The sequence below is a fragment of the Phoenix dactylifera genome, chromosome 11 (genome assembly GCF_051530095.1).
Source record: "Phoenix dactylifera cultivar Ajwa chromosome 11, Ajwa_hap1_PhDact_Kaust_v1.1, whole genome shotgun sequence".
NCBI lineage: Eukaryota > Viridiplantae > Streptophyta > Magnoliopsida > Arecales > Arecaceae > Phoenix > Phoenix dactylifera.
Genome location: NC_143200.1, coordinates 2,357,688 through 2,373,567, shown reverse-complemented (window position 1 = coordinate 2,373,567; position 15,880 = coordinate 2,357,688). Strand labels below are relative to the sequence as shown.

Here is a 15,880-nt window from a genome sequence, read left to right as displayed (position 1 = left end):
TATGAAGAAGGCATATTAGTGTTTTGCCCATGCTTTCATCATCTCATATCTCTTTAGCAATCACATACTTTTGCATGTGCTATAACTAGCTTTAACAAAAACATGATATGAACCCTTTTTTTAATAATGTAAGAACACTGCCTCCCCTATAAGTGTGTGTTCCAAGATTGATGAGATTAGGAGAAGACATGCCATGATTCAGCTAAAATATATTAGTCGATGGGACCAAAAACATGTAGCTGCCAAAAGAAGAGATCGCTTTTCTACAATAGGGGTTTTGGAAAAGTTAATAATGTCGAGAAATCCGTTTCTCTCCTGGATTGATTTTTTTATAGATGAGATGCGGTCAACCGAAAAGGGAAAGGGACTCTAGATTCAAAAATGTCCCAATAGACGTCATAGTTGAACTCTTTTAAATTGGTTGGACTAAAGCAGCTAAATTATAACTGGTTCAATTTCCATCAATAGCAATAGTTGAATTATCAAAACCTCTTTCCATTTGGACTTCAAATTAAATAGCCAATGCTGCTTTATCTTTTCCACCTCACAAAGTGATGTTTCTCGCCGCATACCAAAGTCCCCTTCAACTATCTCCTGCGGATATGATTGGGTATGCACGATAAGCATGATCTAAAACTGTTGCTGGAAATTGGACCCGGGGGCGGCCGCGAACCGAAGAGGAGGAGCTCCGGCGAACACTGGCGGGCGGCGATCCATCGGCGAGCGGCGTCCTCCGTGGGGGGCCTGCAAAAAGCCGATGGCCGGGGTTTCCGGCGCCGGCCCTCCGATGCTTAAGTCAGAGGGGGGCTTAATTGTGGAGAAGGAGAGGGACTGTATTTCCAAGTCCGAAGCCTCCCTTGGGAGGAAGAAGCCTCCTGCCCCCTTTTTAGAGGGAGAAGCTCCCCTTTTATAGGGAGAGTGGCATGGTTACCTGTGATGTGATTGGGCGAATTAATGGGTTACCGTCACGATTGGACGTGGGCGTGTGAAGTAATGAGTTGCCGTGGATGGCCCGTTCCCATCATGAGAGGAGATGGCGTGTTGCCAGAGCTTGCTTGTGGCGAGCAGTGCAGTACATTCTTGGGAATGGTGAGGTGTTGACAGTCGTAGCAGGGTATGGTCCCTGATTAATATGTCGTGGCGTGGCCGGCAAGTAAAGCATGGTGCGGTGAGGCTGCTGCAGGGGATGGCCGCAGCATATAGACGACGAGGTCGGCCTTCTGAGGTCAGCTCAGCCTTTTGGTCTCGGCCTGCTGTGCTCGGCCTTCTATGATTAGCCTTCTGTGCTTGGCAGCCTTCTGGATGAGCTCGGCAGCCTTCTGTGCTCGGCGGCCTGGATGAGCTCGGCAGCCTTCTATGCTCGGCGGCCTGGATGAGCTCGGCCTGGATGAGCTCGGCAGCCTTTTGTGCTCGGCGGCCTAGATGAGCTCGGCCTGGATGAGCTTGGCAGCTTCTGTGCTCGGCCTTCTGGGCCTTAGCCTTCTGAGCTCGGCAGCCTGGATGAGCTCGGCCTGGATGAGCTCGGCAGCTTCTGAGCTCGGCCTGCATGATGAGCTCGGCTCGGCTCTCTGAGCTTGGCCTGCATGATGAGCTCGGCCTGTATGGTGAGCTCAGGCTTGTTGTCAGATTTGGGTGCTTTAATTGTACGTGTGGGGTGGTCTATTTTTTCCCCAACACTACCCCCCGACTTCCGAGTTCGAGCTGCTTTTTGGCTCGGACGAAGGAAGTAGTCCAGTCGTTGATCATCCTGTGATATAGCCAAATATATATGGAGATGTGCGTGCCAAGTAGGGTGTACCTCTCATGCAGTTGGAGTCAAGTGCTTCAGGTCGACTCAGCAGCCTTCTTTGGCTTGTGGTCGACTCAGCTCTCGAGAACGTCGAGACGACGCGGCAGATCTTCCGCGTCGCACTTCTCCCAGCATTGGAGATCTGTGTGGGCGTTGCTTTGTTGTTATCCACGAACATTTTGAGGGTGCTTTGTTGTCAATCACGAACGTTTCGGGGGGCCGCGAAGGTACTACCCCGTCATCCCGAGGTCGAGGGAGCTCGGGCTCACTGTCGACTCGTCGGGGCATCTCGACCTTAGTCGAGGAGGCGCTACGGGAGGCCGCGAAGGTACTATCCCGTTGTTGGTGTTGAGCGCCACGGAGGGCCGCGAAGGTACTACCCCGTCTTCCCGAAGTGTCGAGGGATCTGGGCACGCACTGTCGACACTCGGGGCATCTCGACCTTAGTCGATGAGGCGCTACGGGGGGCCGCGAAGGTACTACCCCGTTGTTGGTGTTGAGCGCCACGGAGGGCCGCGAAGGTACTACCCCGTCTTCCCAAAGTGTCGAGGGGTCTGGGCACGCACTGTCGACACTCGGGGTATCTCGACCTTAGTCGAGGAGGCGCTACGGGGGGCCGCGAAGGTACTACCCCGTTGTTGGTGTTGAGCGCCACGGAGGGCCGCGAAGGTACTACCCCGTCTTCCCGAAGTGTCGAGGGGTCTGGGCACGCACTGTCGACACTCGGGGCATCTCGACCTTAGTCGAGGAGGCGCTACGGGGGGCCGCGAAGGTACTACCCCGTTGTTGGTGTTGAGCGTCACGGAGGGCCGCGAAGGTACTACCCCGTCTTCCCGAAGTGTCGAGGGGTCTGGGCACGCACTGTCGACACTCGGGGCATCCCGAACCTAGTCGGGGCATCATTGGAGATACATACAGGAGATGGATTTCGTTGGCGATCGTGCGCCCTTATTCGGAGCGGGGCGACGTTGGAGATAAGGATACCCGTAGGTCGTTTTTTGGATTCTCCGACCTGAAAATAGATGAAATATTGAAATTATTTGAAGCCAAAGTGGCATCCTGTACCTTTTGGAGATATTTTGATGGCTCTCGAGCTTCGAAGTCCCTCAGGACTTGGCTCAGCACCGGCCTTCTTTGGCTCGATTTTCTGGGAGGGGTGTTCTGCACTCAGGCTTCTGAGCTCGGGCTTATGAGCTCAGCAGCCTTCTGGTCTCGGCCTTCTGAGCTCGGCCTGCATGAGCTCGGCCTGGATGAGACTGCTGCAGGTCGTGGCTGCAGCATGTGGATGACGAGCTCGGCCTTCTGAGCTTGGCTCGGCCTGCATGAGCTCGGCCTGGATGAGACTGCTGCAGGTCGTGGCTGCAGCATGTGGATGACGAGCTCGGCCTTCTGAGCTCGGCTCGGCCTGCATGAGCTCGGCCTGGATGAGACTGCTGCAGGTCGTGGCTGCAGCATGTGGATGACGAGCTCGGCCTTCTGAGCTCGGCTCGGCCTGCATGAGCTCGGCAGCCGTCTGTGCACGGCCGGGGCTTCGGTGATGGCGACGCTCTGAAGGAGAGCAACGTCACGAGCGCCGTCGTAAGGACTTACACCCATGAGGAGGGAGTACATAACTCTCCTTCTCCAGACCTCAGCTTTTATTTCTCTTTTCCTCCAACTCGTTGATGTGAGACTTTGGCTACTACTTCTCACTAGTTGCCCCCACGTACGTCGTTGTAGCGGGAGCCATGCCTGATTCGAGATAGCTCGGGAGAAAGTTTCTTCCTCTGCTTAACATGAACCCGTGGAGGCGGCACAGGAGGAGCCTCCACTTGTTGCAGGCTTTGAGCTGCAATGGCTAGCGCTTGGACTTGCTGCACTAGCGCGTCGAAGTGCTCGGGTTGGACTTGTGGAGCTTGATCTGGCGGAGGTCTTGGTGGTGGATTCTGGACTGAGTGCCCGGGGCTTGGAGCATGATGCCGGGAGGTATCAGAGACTCCTCTGCTCCTTAGTTTCATGGCCACAACTCGGGCCCTTCCTCTAGCGCCAACTGTTGCTGAAAATTGGACCCGGGGGCGGCCGCGAACCGAAGAGGAGGGGCTCCGGCGAACACTGGCGGGCGGCGATCCGTCGGCGAGCGGCGTCCTCCGTGGGGGGCCTGCAAAAAGCCGGTGGCCGGGGTTTCCGGCGCCGGCCCTCCGATGCTTAAGTCAGAGAGGGGCTTAATTGTGGAGAAGGAGAGGGACTGTATTTCTAAGTCCGAAGCCTCCCTTGGGAGGAAGAAGCCTCCTGCCCCCTTTTTAGAGGGAGAAGCTCTCCTTTTATAGGGAGAGTGGCAGGGTTACCTGTGATGTGACTGGGCGAATTAATGGGTTACCGTCACGATTGGACGTGGGCGTGTGAAGTAATGAGTTGCCGTGGATGGCCCGTTCCCATCATGGGAGGAGATGGCGTGTTGCCAGAGCTTGCTTGTGGCGCGCAGTGCAGTACATTCTTGGGAATGGTGAGGTGTTGACAGTCGTAGCAGGGTATGGTCCCTGATTAATATGTCGTGGCGTGGCCGGCAGGTAAAACATGGTGCGGTGAGGCTGCTGCAGGGGATGGCCGCAGCATATAGACGACGAGGTCGGCCTTCTGAGGTCAGCTCAGCCTTTTGGTCTCGGCCTGCTGTGCTCGGCCTTCTATGATTAGCCTTTTGTGCTTGGCAGCCTTCTGGATGAGCTCGGCAGCCTTCTGTGCTCGGCGGCCTGGATGAGCTCGGCAGCCTTCTGTGCTCGGCGGCCTGGATGAGCTCGGCCTGGATGAGCTCGGCAGCCTTCTGTGCTCGGCGGCCTAGATGAGCTCGGCCTGGATGAGCTTGGCAGCTTCTGTGCTCGGCCTTCTGGGCCTTAGCCTTTTGAGCTCGGCAGCCTGGATGAGCTCGGCCTGGATGAGCTCGGCAGCTTCTGAGCTCGGCCTGCATGATGAGCTCGGCTCGGCTCTCTGAGCTCGGCCTGCATGATGAGCTCGGCCTGTATGGTGAGCTCAGGCTTGTTGTCAGATTTGGGTGCTTTAATTGTACGTGTGGGGTGGTCTATTTTTCCCCCCAACAAAAACGATTCACAATTAGGAGTATTTTTTCCTCGTACGCCTCGAATCGCTCAGCCTTCTTTTATAAAACTGGGTTCCAGCACCTGCTTCTTCATCCTTTGCATCTTATTTGTCAATACAACCATGAAGCCTGAGTCTCCATCGTCCGGACCAATGGCCGAAAGGGTTGGGGAAAGGAGGGAACGTCTAGAAAAGTCCGGTATTCCTCTGGTCGCTTAATGTTAGGACTCATTTATGTAAATAGCCGGATCTTTGAGGGTAAAGAGCAGCACCCAAGGTCGGTGTATGAGACGGCTAGGAACATTTGAGGCTTCCATCTAGCTTTTACGGTGGCTAGATTGACTCTCGTTTTCTGGCAGGCCCCATCATTTAGTTTTCTCAAGGTAAACTTCGACAAGAGTATCTCAAATGGTAGTAATGGAGAAGGAGTGGACTTTATGATCAGAGATCATAAATCCAAGTTCATTATAGCCCGCAGTCGGCGCACAGCCGAGGAGTCAGTCCTCGGAGTCTCTTCCCCTTTTCCTTTCATATTTCCTCTTCATTACAAAGAGATCTTTCTATACCGATGGTCAAATTTTAGGACTTATGCGTGGGACAATCTCAATGCTCATTGTCGTTGGTCCTCCAGTTTGCTTGTGTAGGACCACTAGGTTGACTACATCAAAAACTATAAAAAATCTAACTAGGAGAGGAACAGATTTCTCGCCATTATCAACTTTTCCAAAACCCCTCTTGCGGAAAACCGATCTCTTATTTTGGCTGCTACGTGTTTTTGGTCCCCATCAATCTATACATTTTAGTTGATTCATGGCATGTCTTCTCTTTAGTCTCTTTGATCTTGGAGTCCTATTCAACCTCCAGCCGACTGATGAGGAGTTTTCAGCAACTCCCAGGTCAAAGTTCCTTTCGACAACTTCAGTCTTCATTTAGTAGAATCAGCCATCTACATCACCTATATTGATACCTACGGTGACTGTACTGGCCCTGTCTCATACGAAGACCTCGTGGCCTTTTACTTAGTGTAGGTCTGTAACGCAGTTAAGGTGGTCAAAGCTCATCTTAGACTTACCGCAACATTGACTAAAAGTTTCTGCTTTTGATGATAAATATAACTAGATGTTGTATATTAAATTGCATGTCATCACATATATGGTCAAAATTTGTCGGCAAATTCTTTTTTTCTATTAAAAAAATTCTTTTATCACATACTTAGGCAAGCTCATTGCAAAAGTGAATGCGTTGTTATTATGAACGTTGACCACTGCAAGCATATGCCCCTAGCTATCTGTATTATTTATGATTCGGACAAGTGGAAGTATTTTAGAGCTTAATTTACGATTTGGAAGTATTTGTTTGTATGTGATGAATATCTTGTTGAAATTTGACACTGTTAGCTCATTTTCACATATATATTTATAAAGTTTGGACAGAAAATTTTCTTAACTATTTCAAGATCGATTCCTAATCGCGTCCTTGCTGGTTTTTTTTCCCACATCTGTTTAGTTCTTTAATCATTCGGTATTGACTCTGAACTGTAGAGAGGTGTTTGGACAATATTCTCAAACCGTAATGGACCATATTTTGGACGATGGCAAGGTAACGTTGAGTCGTAATTATCGCTGCTGCTGCTTTTTTTTTTTGGTCAAACTGAGTGCTGGATTTATTTCCTTTAATTTCCAACTTGCTTGATCTCTTGTTTTAAGTATAATGAATGCCTGTTGATTTTGATTTTAATCTCAAACACAGCTACACCCCTTTTTAGCTGCAATGATTCAAGCAATACTATTGTTTCCTGTGAAAAATGTGAAGGCCGACGAATTTCTAAAACAATATGGAAGCTGAAGAAACTTTTATAGCCCGAACCAAAACATTGTCCTCCACAAACCATGCAGAAGAGTTTGGAATTTGGCCATGGTAAATTCTTCTTGTCAGATCACCATACTCTCTCAAGGCAGCAACCTCACCTGTTCTTGCTGGAGAGTTTGGGACAGCATTGTTAATCTGAGAATTTTGAGTTCTTTACAAACTTTTTTCCACGAGAAGTCATCATCCCCTGGCAGAGCAACAGGTGAACCCATAAATTCCCTAGTGTCCTTTTGGCTGCCTCCAATTCTTTATTGTAGAGGTGTTTAATCCATTCCCTTGGCTAAGAAATTAGGGGAGAAGTATAAGGCACGAACCAAAGGGAACTGCATCAAGGCCACAAATTTCTAAACTTATATGCGTGAACTGTAAGGAAACCAAATCGAAATCAATTTCGACCGAAGTGCTTCGATTGAATCTATTTTCGGATCCTCCAACATGAAGTTTTAGTTGCACGTTGCACCTTCACAGGTGCTTTAGTCTTGCCTAGATTATTCAGCTGACTTGCCAAACAACAAACACCAGCTGAAATTAGTTGATTATGGTGATTCAACCCAAGCAAAAGCAATTTTGATTTTTGCACATCACACATTTCAAAAGATTTTAACCTGTCACTATAAGTCCTATCAAGTTTCTCTTGTTTCCATGCTGAATCCATGATTATCTCACAACTGCATGGATTTCCAGCTTTCTATACAAACAATGTTTATATCAATTTTGGACAGGTTGGATTAACAACTATTAGTCTTGGTGGAGACATCTTGGATATGGACCAAGAAATCCAAGTAACATATTTCAACTAGCTTCTTTTGGGTAAAGTCCTGGATCATTACACAAACCTTACATTTTGGTCGATCTGATCGACCCTCTCCCCCACCTTAACAAAAAAGGAAAAAAGAAGGAAGATTTACTATTTTAGTTCAGAGCTGTTCATAAGGTAGCACATAAGGATGCATGAATTGCATGCACCACAAAGATCTCAACCTGCTTATTTATTTGTTTGGCATATATAAGAAAGAGTTTTTCTGAGGAAAGGCATATAGAGTAGAAGTTCATACTAGCATCACAGAACATTGAGTACACAGTGGATCCACTCTTTTGGGCAATTTTGAGTCTCCACCTTTGTATAGTTTACAAGTAAGAAATTTGTTCGAGCAAGATTAATCATCATGGGGCAGGGATGTTGCCATTATAACACCACCAACATGAACGAAGCAATGAAGACCCAAACAGTCCTAATCAACAAAAAAGCATACAAAAATTCCCCTACAGCATAAACTACCAAATTAAATTTCCTTAATAAAAGCACTTACTGTGACTTTCAAGAATCCGTAAATGCTCCTTTGCTTCTTCAATATCAAAATGAGCCACGACGCGGCCTTTCTTCAGCAACATTCACTCTTAGTGCCCGACCATCCAAACTCTGTTTAACACCAACAGGGCGCATGGTAGCATGTTAGCAAATAAAATCTGCCTGGTTGAAGATACATCTAACAGGTGGTTAGTTGCCATTTATTATACTAAAATTGCTAAAACTGAAAAGCCTTTGACCAACATTTTTAGCTGATAAAGCATATACTAAAATACTGCAAACCGTACCTAAGATTTGTAACATATGAAAAAGAATATATTATTTGAGCCTCTGTAGAGTAAAATTTCTATAGCAAAAACAGCCTTCATATATGATATCTTGTTCATATAACAAGAAAAGCAGGTTTCCTAATTCTTTGCTTGAAATCATCTGTTTAGGTGAGTATAAGAATTTAAAGAGTTAGTTTAAGCTTTTGAATATCAGAGTACTAGTATCTCTAGCCAGAGTTTGCTGAGGTACTTCATCCATCTAAAGCAAGCCAGTAAGGGTGGACTGACCTGGCCATCAAGAGCAGCAATTGCATCATCTAATTCGTTCTTGGATGACATAGTCACGAAACCAAACCCACGTGAACGACCAGTCTCTCTGTCATACACCACCCTTGCATCGATCACTTTACCGTGTTCACTAAACACTTGTTCCAAGCGGGCATCATCCACTTGCCATGGCAGATTGCCAACATAGACCCTGAAAGAAGGTTCAAACTCTCGGGGAGCTCTCTCTACACGAGTACCTCTAGGAGCTGCCTTGTTTACAGTCAGCGATCTGCCATTTAGTTCCTGCTTCCATAAATCATTAGAAAGATAATAAGCCTTGAGAAAAACTATAAATTAGTATCCTCTGAAGACTATACAGTCATTTCCCTCGATTGTTAAAAAAAATATATTTCCTGCTTCCACAAATCATTAGCAAAATATAATCCTTAAGAAAAACCATAATTTGATATGCTAAGTATACACTCTCATTTCTCTTATTTGTTAAAAAATATATTTGACAGTTCACTAATGAGAGTGATTATTATAATATGTAGATACAAATTTGGTATCAGGTCTTGTTTAGGTAGGCAGGAAATTTTTAAAGTTCAAATTAAGTTGAAGATTCCAAAATAAAAAGAAAAGCGTAAAGAGAAAAAATTTATCAAATAACTAATTTACATACATATTAATGCATACAAAAACAGGCAAACACGGTGCAACAGATAACAGCAGCAACAGAATAATATTGATTGGAAATGCATGTATATACAACTGAGAAAATCATGAATATTACATGAATTGTGCTAGAGAGCATAAATCCATATTTAACATTTTCATCCCAAATAGAACATCTAGCGGAATAATTTTGGTTTCCAGGCCTGAAAAGCCCAAAATCGTATGATAGAAAAGTCTATTTTTTTTTTTTTGCTAGTATAGAACAATCTAATATGGATATATCTACAATTATGGTCTGAAACAAAATCATTCTGTTAGGTAGTATCGGTTTTCCTGCATGACAATGCATAGGCATGTCTTTGTGTGTCTTAGTTATTGTACTTGCCAAATAACATATTGTCAGTTGCTTAGTTTTCGAAGTATAATACATAATCCAAAGAACTCATGCATGTTTTTTTTAATAGACCAATGAGCAACATAATCATAAAAGAAACATAATCCAAAAAACTTGAAGGACCAAGTTAAGAGCTTCTGCTACTACTACAACATCTGTAGCAAATATGAAATACAATGCAAACTCTAGCGATTGAGATGGTGCGCCGTACAGAATAGGAGTAAGATCAAGAGCAAAAGCTGCACATGGTTTGGGGTCAAGTTGGGCTATTGAACCAACCACATGGAATCGGTTTGATCTTGATTTATAAAGAAATAATGTGGTCCTGACTCTATACCTCATTTGATCAATCAAGGATTCAGTTAAATGATCTAATCGAAACCAATTCCTCTCACCCCCTGCCCCTCTCTCTCTTTCTACACACACATATGTTTGGATGCATCTATCAATCTAATGCACACATCCATGCATGCATATAGATGCAAATACACATATATGCCAAGAATTCAAATATCAGGTATGGGACCGTAGCAATGGTAGCTGATATGGTACACATCATATCTCAATGCACCACATGGATAAAGGGTATTGATCAGTATCCTTTAGCATGGCTGGTATGCCCTTGGTAAGGCCAAAATGGGGCATACCTGCTCTGATAGTACCCGTATTTGGTCAGTTTCAGAAGACATTTAAATCCATGACATATATGTATGTAGTAAATGAGTATATGCAATGCATATAAGTATAATATATTTTAAATATCTAATTTAATATGCAAGTAGTATATGCATTTTTTAGCAATTTGGAAAATGATATTCGTAAGGCAGCATGCAAAAGATTTTAAGTGTTATGGTCCATGAAAATGATATTTGAAGAGATTTGCCTACCAACTGCAAATACAATAATAAAATCATGGGTCTATAAAGTTGCCTAACTATTAGATAAATCCATGTTTATAAAATTAGGTATCAGATATAGTGCCAAATGAAAATAAAATATTCATACCTTGTCTAGACACCTTTTTCTGCCCCTTTCCATTACTATTCTACTTTGTCCTACCTTCTCCACTTAAATATTCCATTGATTAGATTTTTGTTAGGTATTATGAGCATAGAGATCATGAATATTTAGTATGAGCCTCCCTGTTTCATTAAAGAAATTAATTCATCTTGGAGAAGGGGACATTCTGTTGCTATTTTTGTTTATCTCCTATCTCTTGTATCTATATTTGTTTCTTAAACCAATTAAGTTATATCCAAAGAATAAAAAAGAGGGTAAACTAATACAACAAAAGACTTCAGTTTGGTAGACCAAACAAAAATCTTGATAAGATTTTCTCTTTCTATTTACAAACAACCAACTTGCTGTATCCAGGCCCAAATTGCATGACCAATAGAAATCTGCCACAAATTTAATTGTGGGAATTTCAGCCAACCAAGGTTCTAGAAGATTTGCACACTTCTTGTTCTCAATCTCCCATCCATGCAACCCTCCCCACAACCCATCCAAAATAATGAGCCCCCAAGATTCCACCCTCTCTCTCTAACCTCCAAATGATAATCAGAGTATCCCTCCTTGATACACATGCACCAACTGTTCAAGGAGCCTAATATCTCACACTACAAAAAGATATTAGGAAACCAAGTTAACTAAACTTAAGCTTCATTCAATCAGTAATGTTCTTTTATAGATCATTTAATCAGTTTAACACACAAAAAATAGATATAGGAGAGAAACAGAAGCAACCTCTCCCTCTTCTCCAAGATGGATTGGTCTCTTTTAGCAAATGAGAAGAGATGGGATTGGTCTCTCTCTCTCTCTAAATGGGAAGATCATGCCTAAATAGCAATTTTAAGTAGAGAAGTAGAACAAAGCAGAAGAATAAGGAACGAGAGAAGTGTCTAGACAAGGTGATTATATTATTTTCTTTTTCACACTTGATCTAATGTTAACTCTATTAATTTACAGTTTTCTCCAGGGGTCAGGCAACTCTGTAGAGACACCAGTTCCAGCTGAGAAGAAGCCAAGTCAGTTATGACATCAATAACAAGTTTAGTAAAAAAGACTTATCAAGCCCAATTCTTTACACAATGCTTCTATTACACAATGCAAGCTGTTATGCCGAAAAAAAGAAACAAATCATGGTATACACTTGTACTAGCTACACCAGTGTGCTACATGTGTATGCCTAGTGGTAGAAATTTCGACATTTACGCAAGTTATGGTATAGTAGAAAAACTTTCTTTACATTGTAGAAAAAAAAACCTTGTATTTACATTTCAAATACCAAATCTCTTCAAAGTCGTCATGTAAAAGTTGTCAATTATATGATTTCCATTGCAACACTTCATCTTCTGCGTGATGCCCTTCAACAATACCCAAATTTCTATGGCATGCATGTCCTGCTGCTTGTTAGAACTAATTATGATAAATATATTACATTTTCACAAACACACATTGCATATAGAAATTTGCAAGTATATGTGTGTGTATGTCAAAAACTAACCTCTCAAAACCCTCTCAACTACAACCCCTCAGCCCTCTACAACATATACAACTTCTTAACCCTTTCAACACCCCCCTCCCCCCTGCTTGCATCATCACCGACTTCCCCCCCATGGGTGCTCAGGTCTACATGCAAGCTTTCGCCACTAGTGGTTTCAACGCTGACCTCTTTATCTAGAACACCCTCATCTCCATGTAAGTCGAGTATTCTGACCTGCCATCCACATACAACGTATTCGACGGAAGTTAGAGACCTCTTTTTTCTCCAAACTCTCCTCCAAACCTAGGCAGTGAGTTTTCTTGTAAGTCAACTACTACAACTTAAGTTGCAACGTGACTTAAGTTGCAATGCAACTTCAACTATAGGGCTCCAAACAGCCTCTGAGTATGGGAGATGTTTCTAGAGTTGTCGCTTGATCTATACAACTTGGCATCTAAAATTTAAATGGTCCAGGCAGTGATACGTTGGCTGGTTTTGTATGAATTATAGAATCAGTTGACTTTGAAACTAAAGAAATTATTCTCCAACTCAAGAAGTTGTTGAACTTCAGACATAAGTTGCACATAGAAAGCATGTGCAAGGAACAGTTTCAGTAACCACATAAATGATACAAGCAAATTTTCTGATGGTGATGATGTCTCACTTTTAATAAACAGCAATCTTTGAGTGTCAGCATGTCAACACTTATAACATCAATTAGGGGATCACTGATTAAAATTATTATCAGGTAGTAGGTTAAGTAATGGTAGGGGCTAATTATGCCACATGAAAGCATCCTTAAGCTTGAGAGGCTTACAAAAAACGAGCAATACAAACATGATCTACTTTCTGCATTTCTTGGACAAAAAGAACACAGATACAACAAAATGTTGCAGCATGTGCAAGGCATGGCAGGGCATAAGGCACCATCTTCCAAAACTCATTTCTTGTTGTAATAAAATTACCAATATCAAGGGAACAACTAAACCTAATATCTTCAACATGATGTAATGCAGCTAGATAAATAAAATATGAATCCTGAAAGAAAAATAAGGGCACTCTTAGCAGTTCATCATGTGAAACACTCATATCCAGCACCTGATCAAAATCATGCAAACATAATACTCCCTGTAACCATATTCTAATGAAGAAATAGAGCATAAAGCACATCAATATTCTATTCTACAATGCACATTGTGCACATCCAATCATGTCGCCAAAAAAATATGGAAAAGAAAAACTTACATAACGATGGAACGTCTCCACAGCTTTCTCAGCTTCTTCAATAGAGCTCATAGTGACAAACCCAAACCCACGACTCTGATCTGTCTCCCTATTATATATAACCTGCAAATCCAGTTACAAATTACAGAATATTATCAAGAATCCTTAGTTGCATAAGACATAACCATACAATTTTTTTCCTACTAAACAGGAAAAACAGAAAGAAAAACATAATTTTCAGAACAGGCAGTAGAACCCTCCTGAGCCCCTCCTCCATTCTTCTTCCAGAAAAGATTTATGTATATGGAGACTCAAATAAAGAAAACACATCCTGATATACTTTACTAGCAACATTTCCAGGTAAAATTAACATCTGTTCCTGATAACCCTCGTAACAATCAGAGAACCTCTCATTTCAAAAAATAAAACTAGCCTCAAAATAATCCCTGAAAAACTCATCTTGACTACACGAACGGGAGGAAATCATCATAGGAACAATCAAAAAATGGCGAGGACAATCTCATTGCAAAAAATAAAGCAAACCTCAGAAATCCACGAAAAATCACATCTTGAGTACAATAACAGGCAAAATCATCAATAAGAACAACGAAAACGACGAGGAAAATAAAACAACTGCCCTAGTACAAGTTTCGATCTTCTCTTTTAATTTTTTTTGTCAGGCATTTACCTCGGCGACTTCCACGATACCAGCCTGGTCGAAAAGGTGGGCGAGCTTCTCGCTGTCGATGTCGTAAGGGAGATTCCCGACGAAGAGCTTGGCCTCCTCAGGCGGCTCGGGATACGGCTCCTCTCCTCCCTCCTCCTCCACGTACTCATCCTCCCCTTCCGGATCTCCCTCGGCGACGACGACTCCACCCTCCTCCACGTACTCCTCGTCCCCTTCGGGCTCTCCCTCGGCGACGACGACTCCACCCTCCTCCACGTACTCCTCGTCCCCTTCGGGCTCTCCCTCGGCGAGGGCGACTCCATCCTCGTCCGTCAGCTCCTCCTCTCCCTCCAACTCGGAGAGCCCAGCTTCCGGCCCCTCCCCCTCCTCCTCGCCTTCCAAGCCGAAATCTTCGCTCTCGACCTCGTTCTCCTCCTCCTGCCTGGCCCAGTCGGAGGTCTGGGCCACGCGGGGGATCAAAAGAAGCTTCTTTCGGGTGGAAAGGAATGTGGGAAGCGAGGAAGCAGGCGAGGAGAAGGAGACGTGGAGGAGACGGAGGGGTTTGGAAGGTGGGGGGAGGAGGAAAGGGTTCGAGGGTTTGGAGGAGAAAAGTGTGCGGAGGGAGGGGAGGCAGCGATCCCCCATGGATAAGGGCTTGAAGGCCGGAGCTGCGGTCATGGTCGGCGAGAGAGAGAGAGAGAGAGAGGATAAGGAGAGGAGGAAGTGGGGTTTTGGATGATGGGGTTGGGGAGGAGCGGATGGTCCAAAACCCCAACGGAGCCTTAGAGGCCGATATTTCTAGCAACAATATCTTCCCCATTTTTGTGTGCTGCTGCTTTCAGCAACATATGGGCCGGCCTTTTCTTCATCAAGGCTTGGGCTGTGTTTGGTTCCCAAATAAAAACCCAATTAACTATTGAGATTAAGGGGGCATAGTGAGTGCTTATTCAGCTTATCCAACGAAATAATACTTGGAGCAATTCCAATTTATTCAGCGTTTCTAACCTAGAAATAATAATGTCATAGTAATTTCATAGTTATTCATGTAAAAATATGATTGAGTTAGAGTACGGAAGAGTATAAAGAAATAAAACGATTTATTCGGATATTTCAAACTATAAAAGAACTTTAATTGTTTTTTTGTTGGCCTATTTTTTTATTAATAGTAATTAGTTGATATATCTTAGAATAATTATTGATATCAGTAAATTAGTTGAATTGTTGATCATCAAAAAAAAATCTTTTTTCTTCAAAAAAAAAAAAGACACTTTCTAACTAAGATTGCATCTGACGCCAGGATAAATAGGGTTTATCTCCATTTATCCCCAGGATAACTGCCAAAGGCCTTGAGCTATTGCATGGGATAAGTTATACCCGTTATCATTCAAACTATCATGATTACACGTGAACTATGTATGGTTTAATTTGGTCTAAATGCCCCACCTTACCCATCCATTATTAGATAAAATGACGAATTTAGCCATCCTATAATATTATATAATAATTATTAAATAATATTATATAATATCTATATTTTATTATATATTATCATATAATATAATATAATATCATACAATATTATGAATGTTATAATATTATTATAAAAGTAGGATCATACAATATCATACATCATATTATAATTACAGTATAATGTGTATAATCATAGTATAATTTAATATAACAGTATATATTATATTATATATTGTCATCATATTTTATATTAAATAATATATTATATAATGCATGACAATAGGGATTGGAAGTGTAAACTTGTCCGATTTTATAAAAAATAATTTTTTCTATCTTTAGGTAATATCCAAACATCTTTTTTTTATCTCTAGTCAGCATTCAAAGACAATCTAA

General features: G+C 43.2%; 1 protein-coding gene across 4 annotated transcripts; it reads right to left on the bottom strand.

Annotated features, from left to right (window-relative positions):
- Nucleotides 1-7,744: 7,744 nt before the first annotated feature.
- Nucleotides 7,745-14,812, bottom strand: LOC103712353 (28 kDa ribonucleoprotein, chloroplastic-like). 4 transcript variants are annotated; one of them, XM_088706378.2, is made up of 5 exons: nt 14,039-14,810; nt 13,372-13,473; nt 8,594-8,875; nt 8,038-8,147; nt 7,745-7,959 (listed from the first exon to the last, which is right to left on the bottom strand). In XM_088706378.2, exons 1-4 carry the CDS (start codon nt 14,693-14,695, stop codon nt 8,082-8,084), a joined length of 1,107 nt encoding a protein of 368 aa, XP_088562504.1. In that variant the 5' UTR covers nt 14,696-14,810; the 3' UTR covers nt 7,745-7,959; nt 8,038-8,081. The 4 variants fall into 4 exon arrangements, with proteins under 4 accessions (XP_088562504.1, XP_088562505.1, XP_088562506.1 ...); XM_088706379.2 differs by having other exon boundaries at nt 7,745-7,844; XM_088706380.2 differs by having other exon boundaries at nt 7,745-8,198; nt 14,039-14,812.
- Between the last annotated feature and the right edge of the window lie 1,068 nt (nt 14,813-15,880).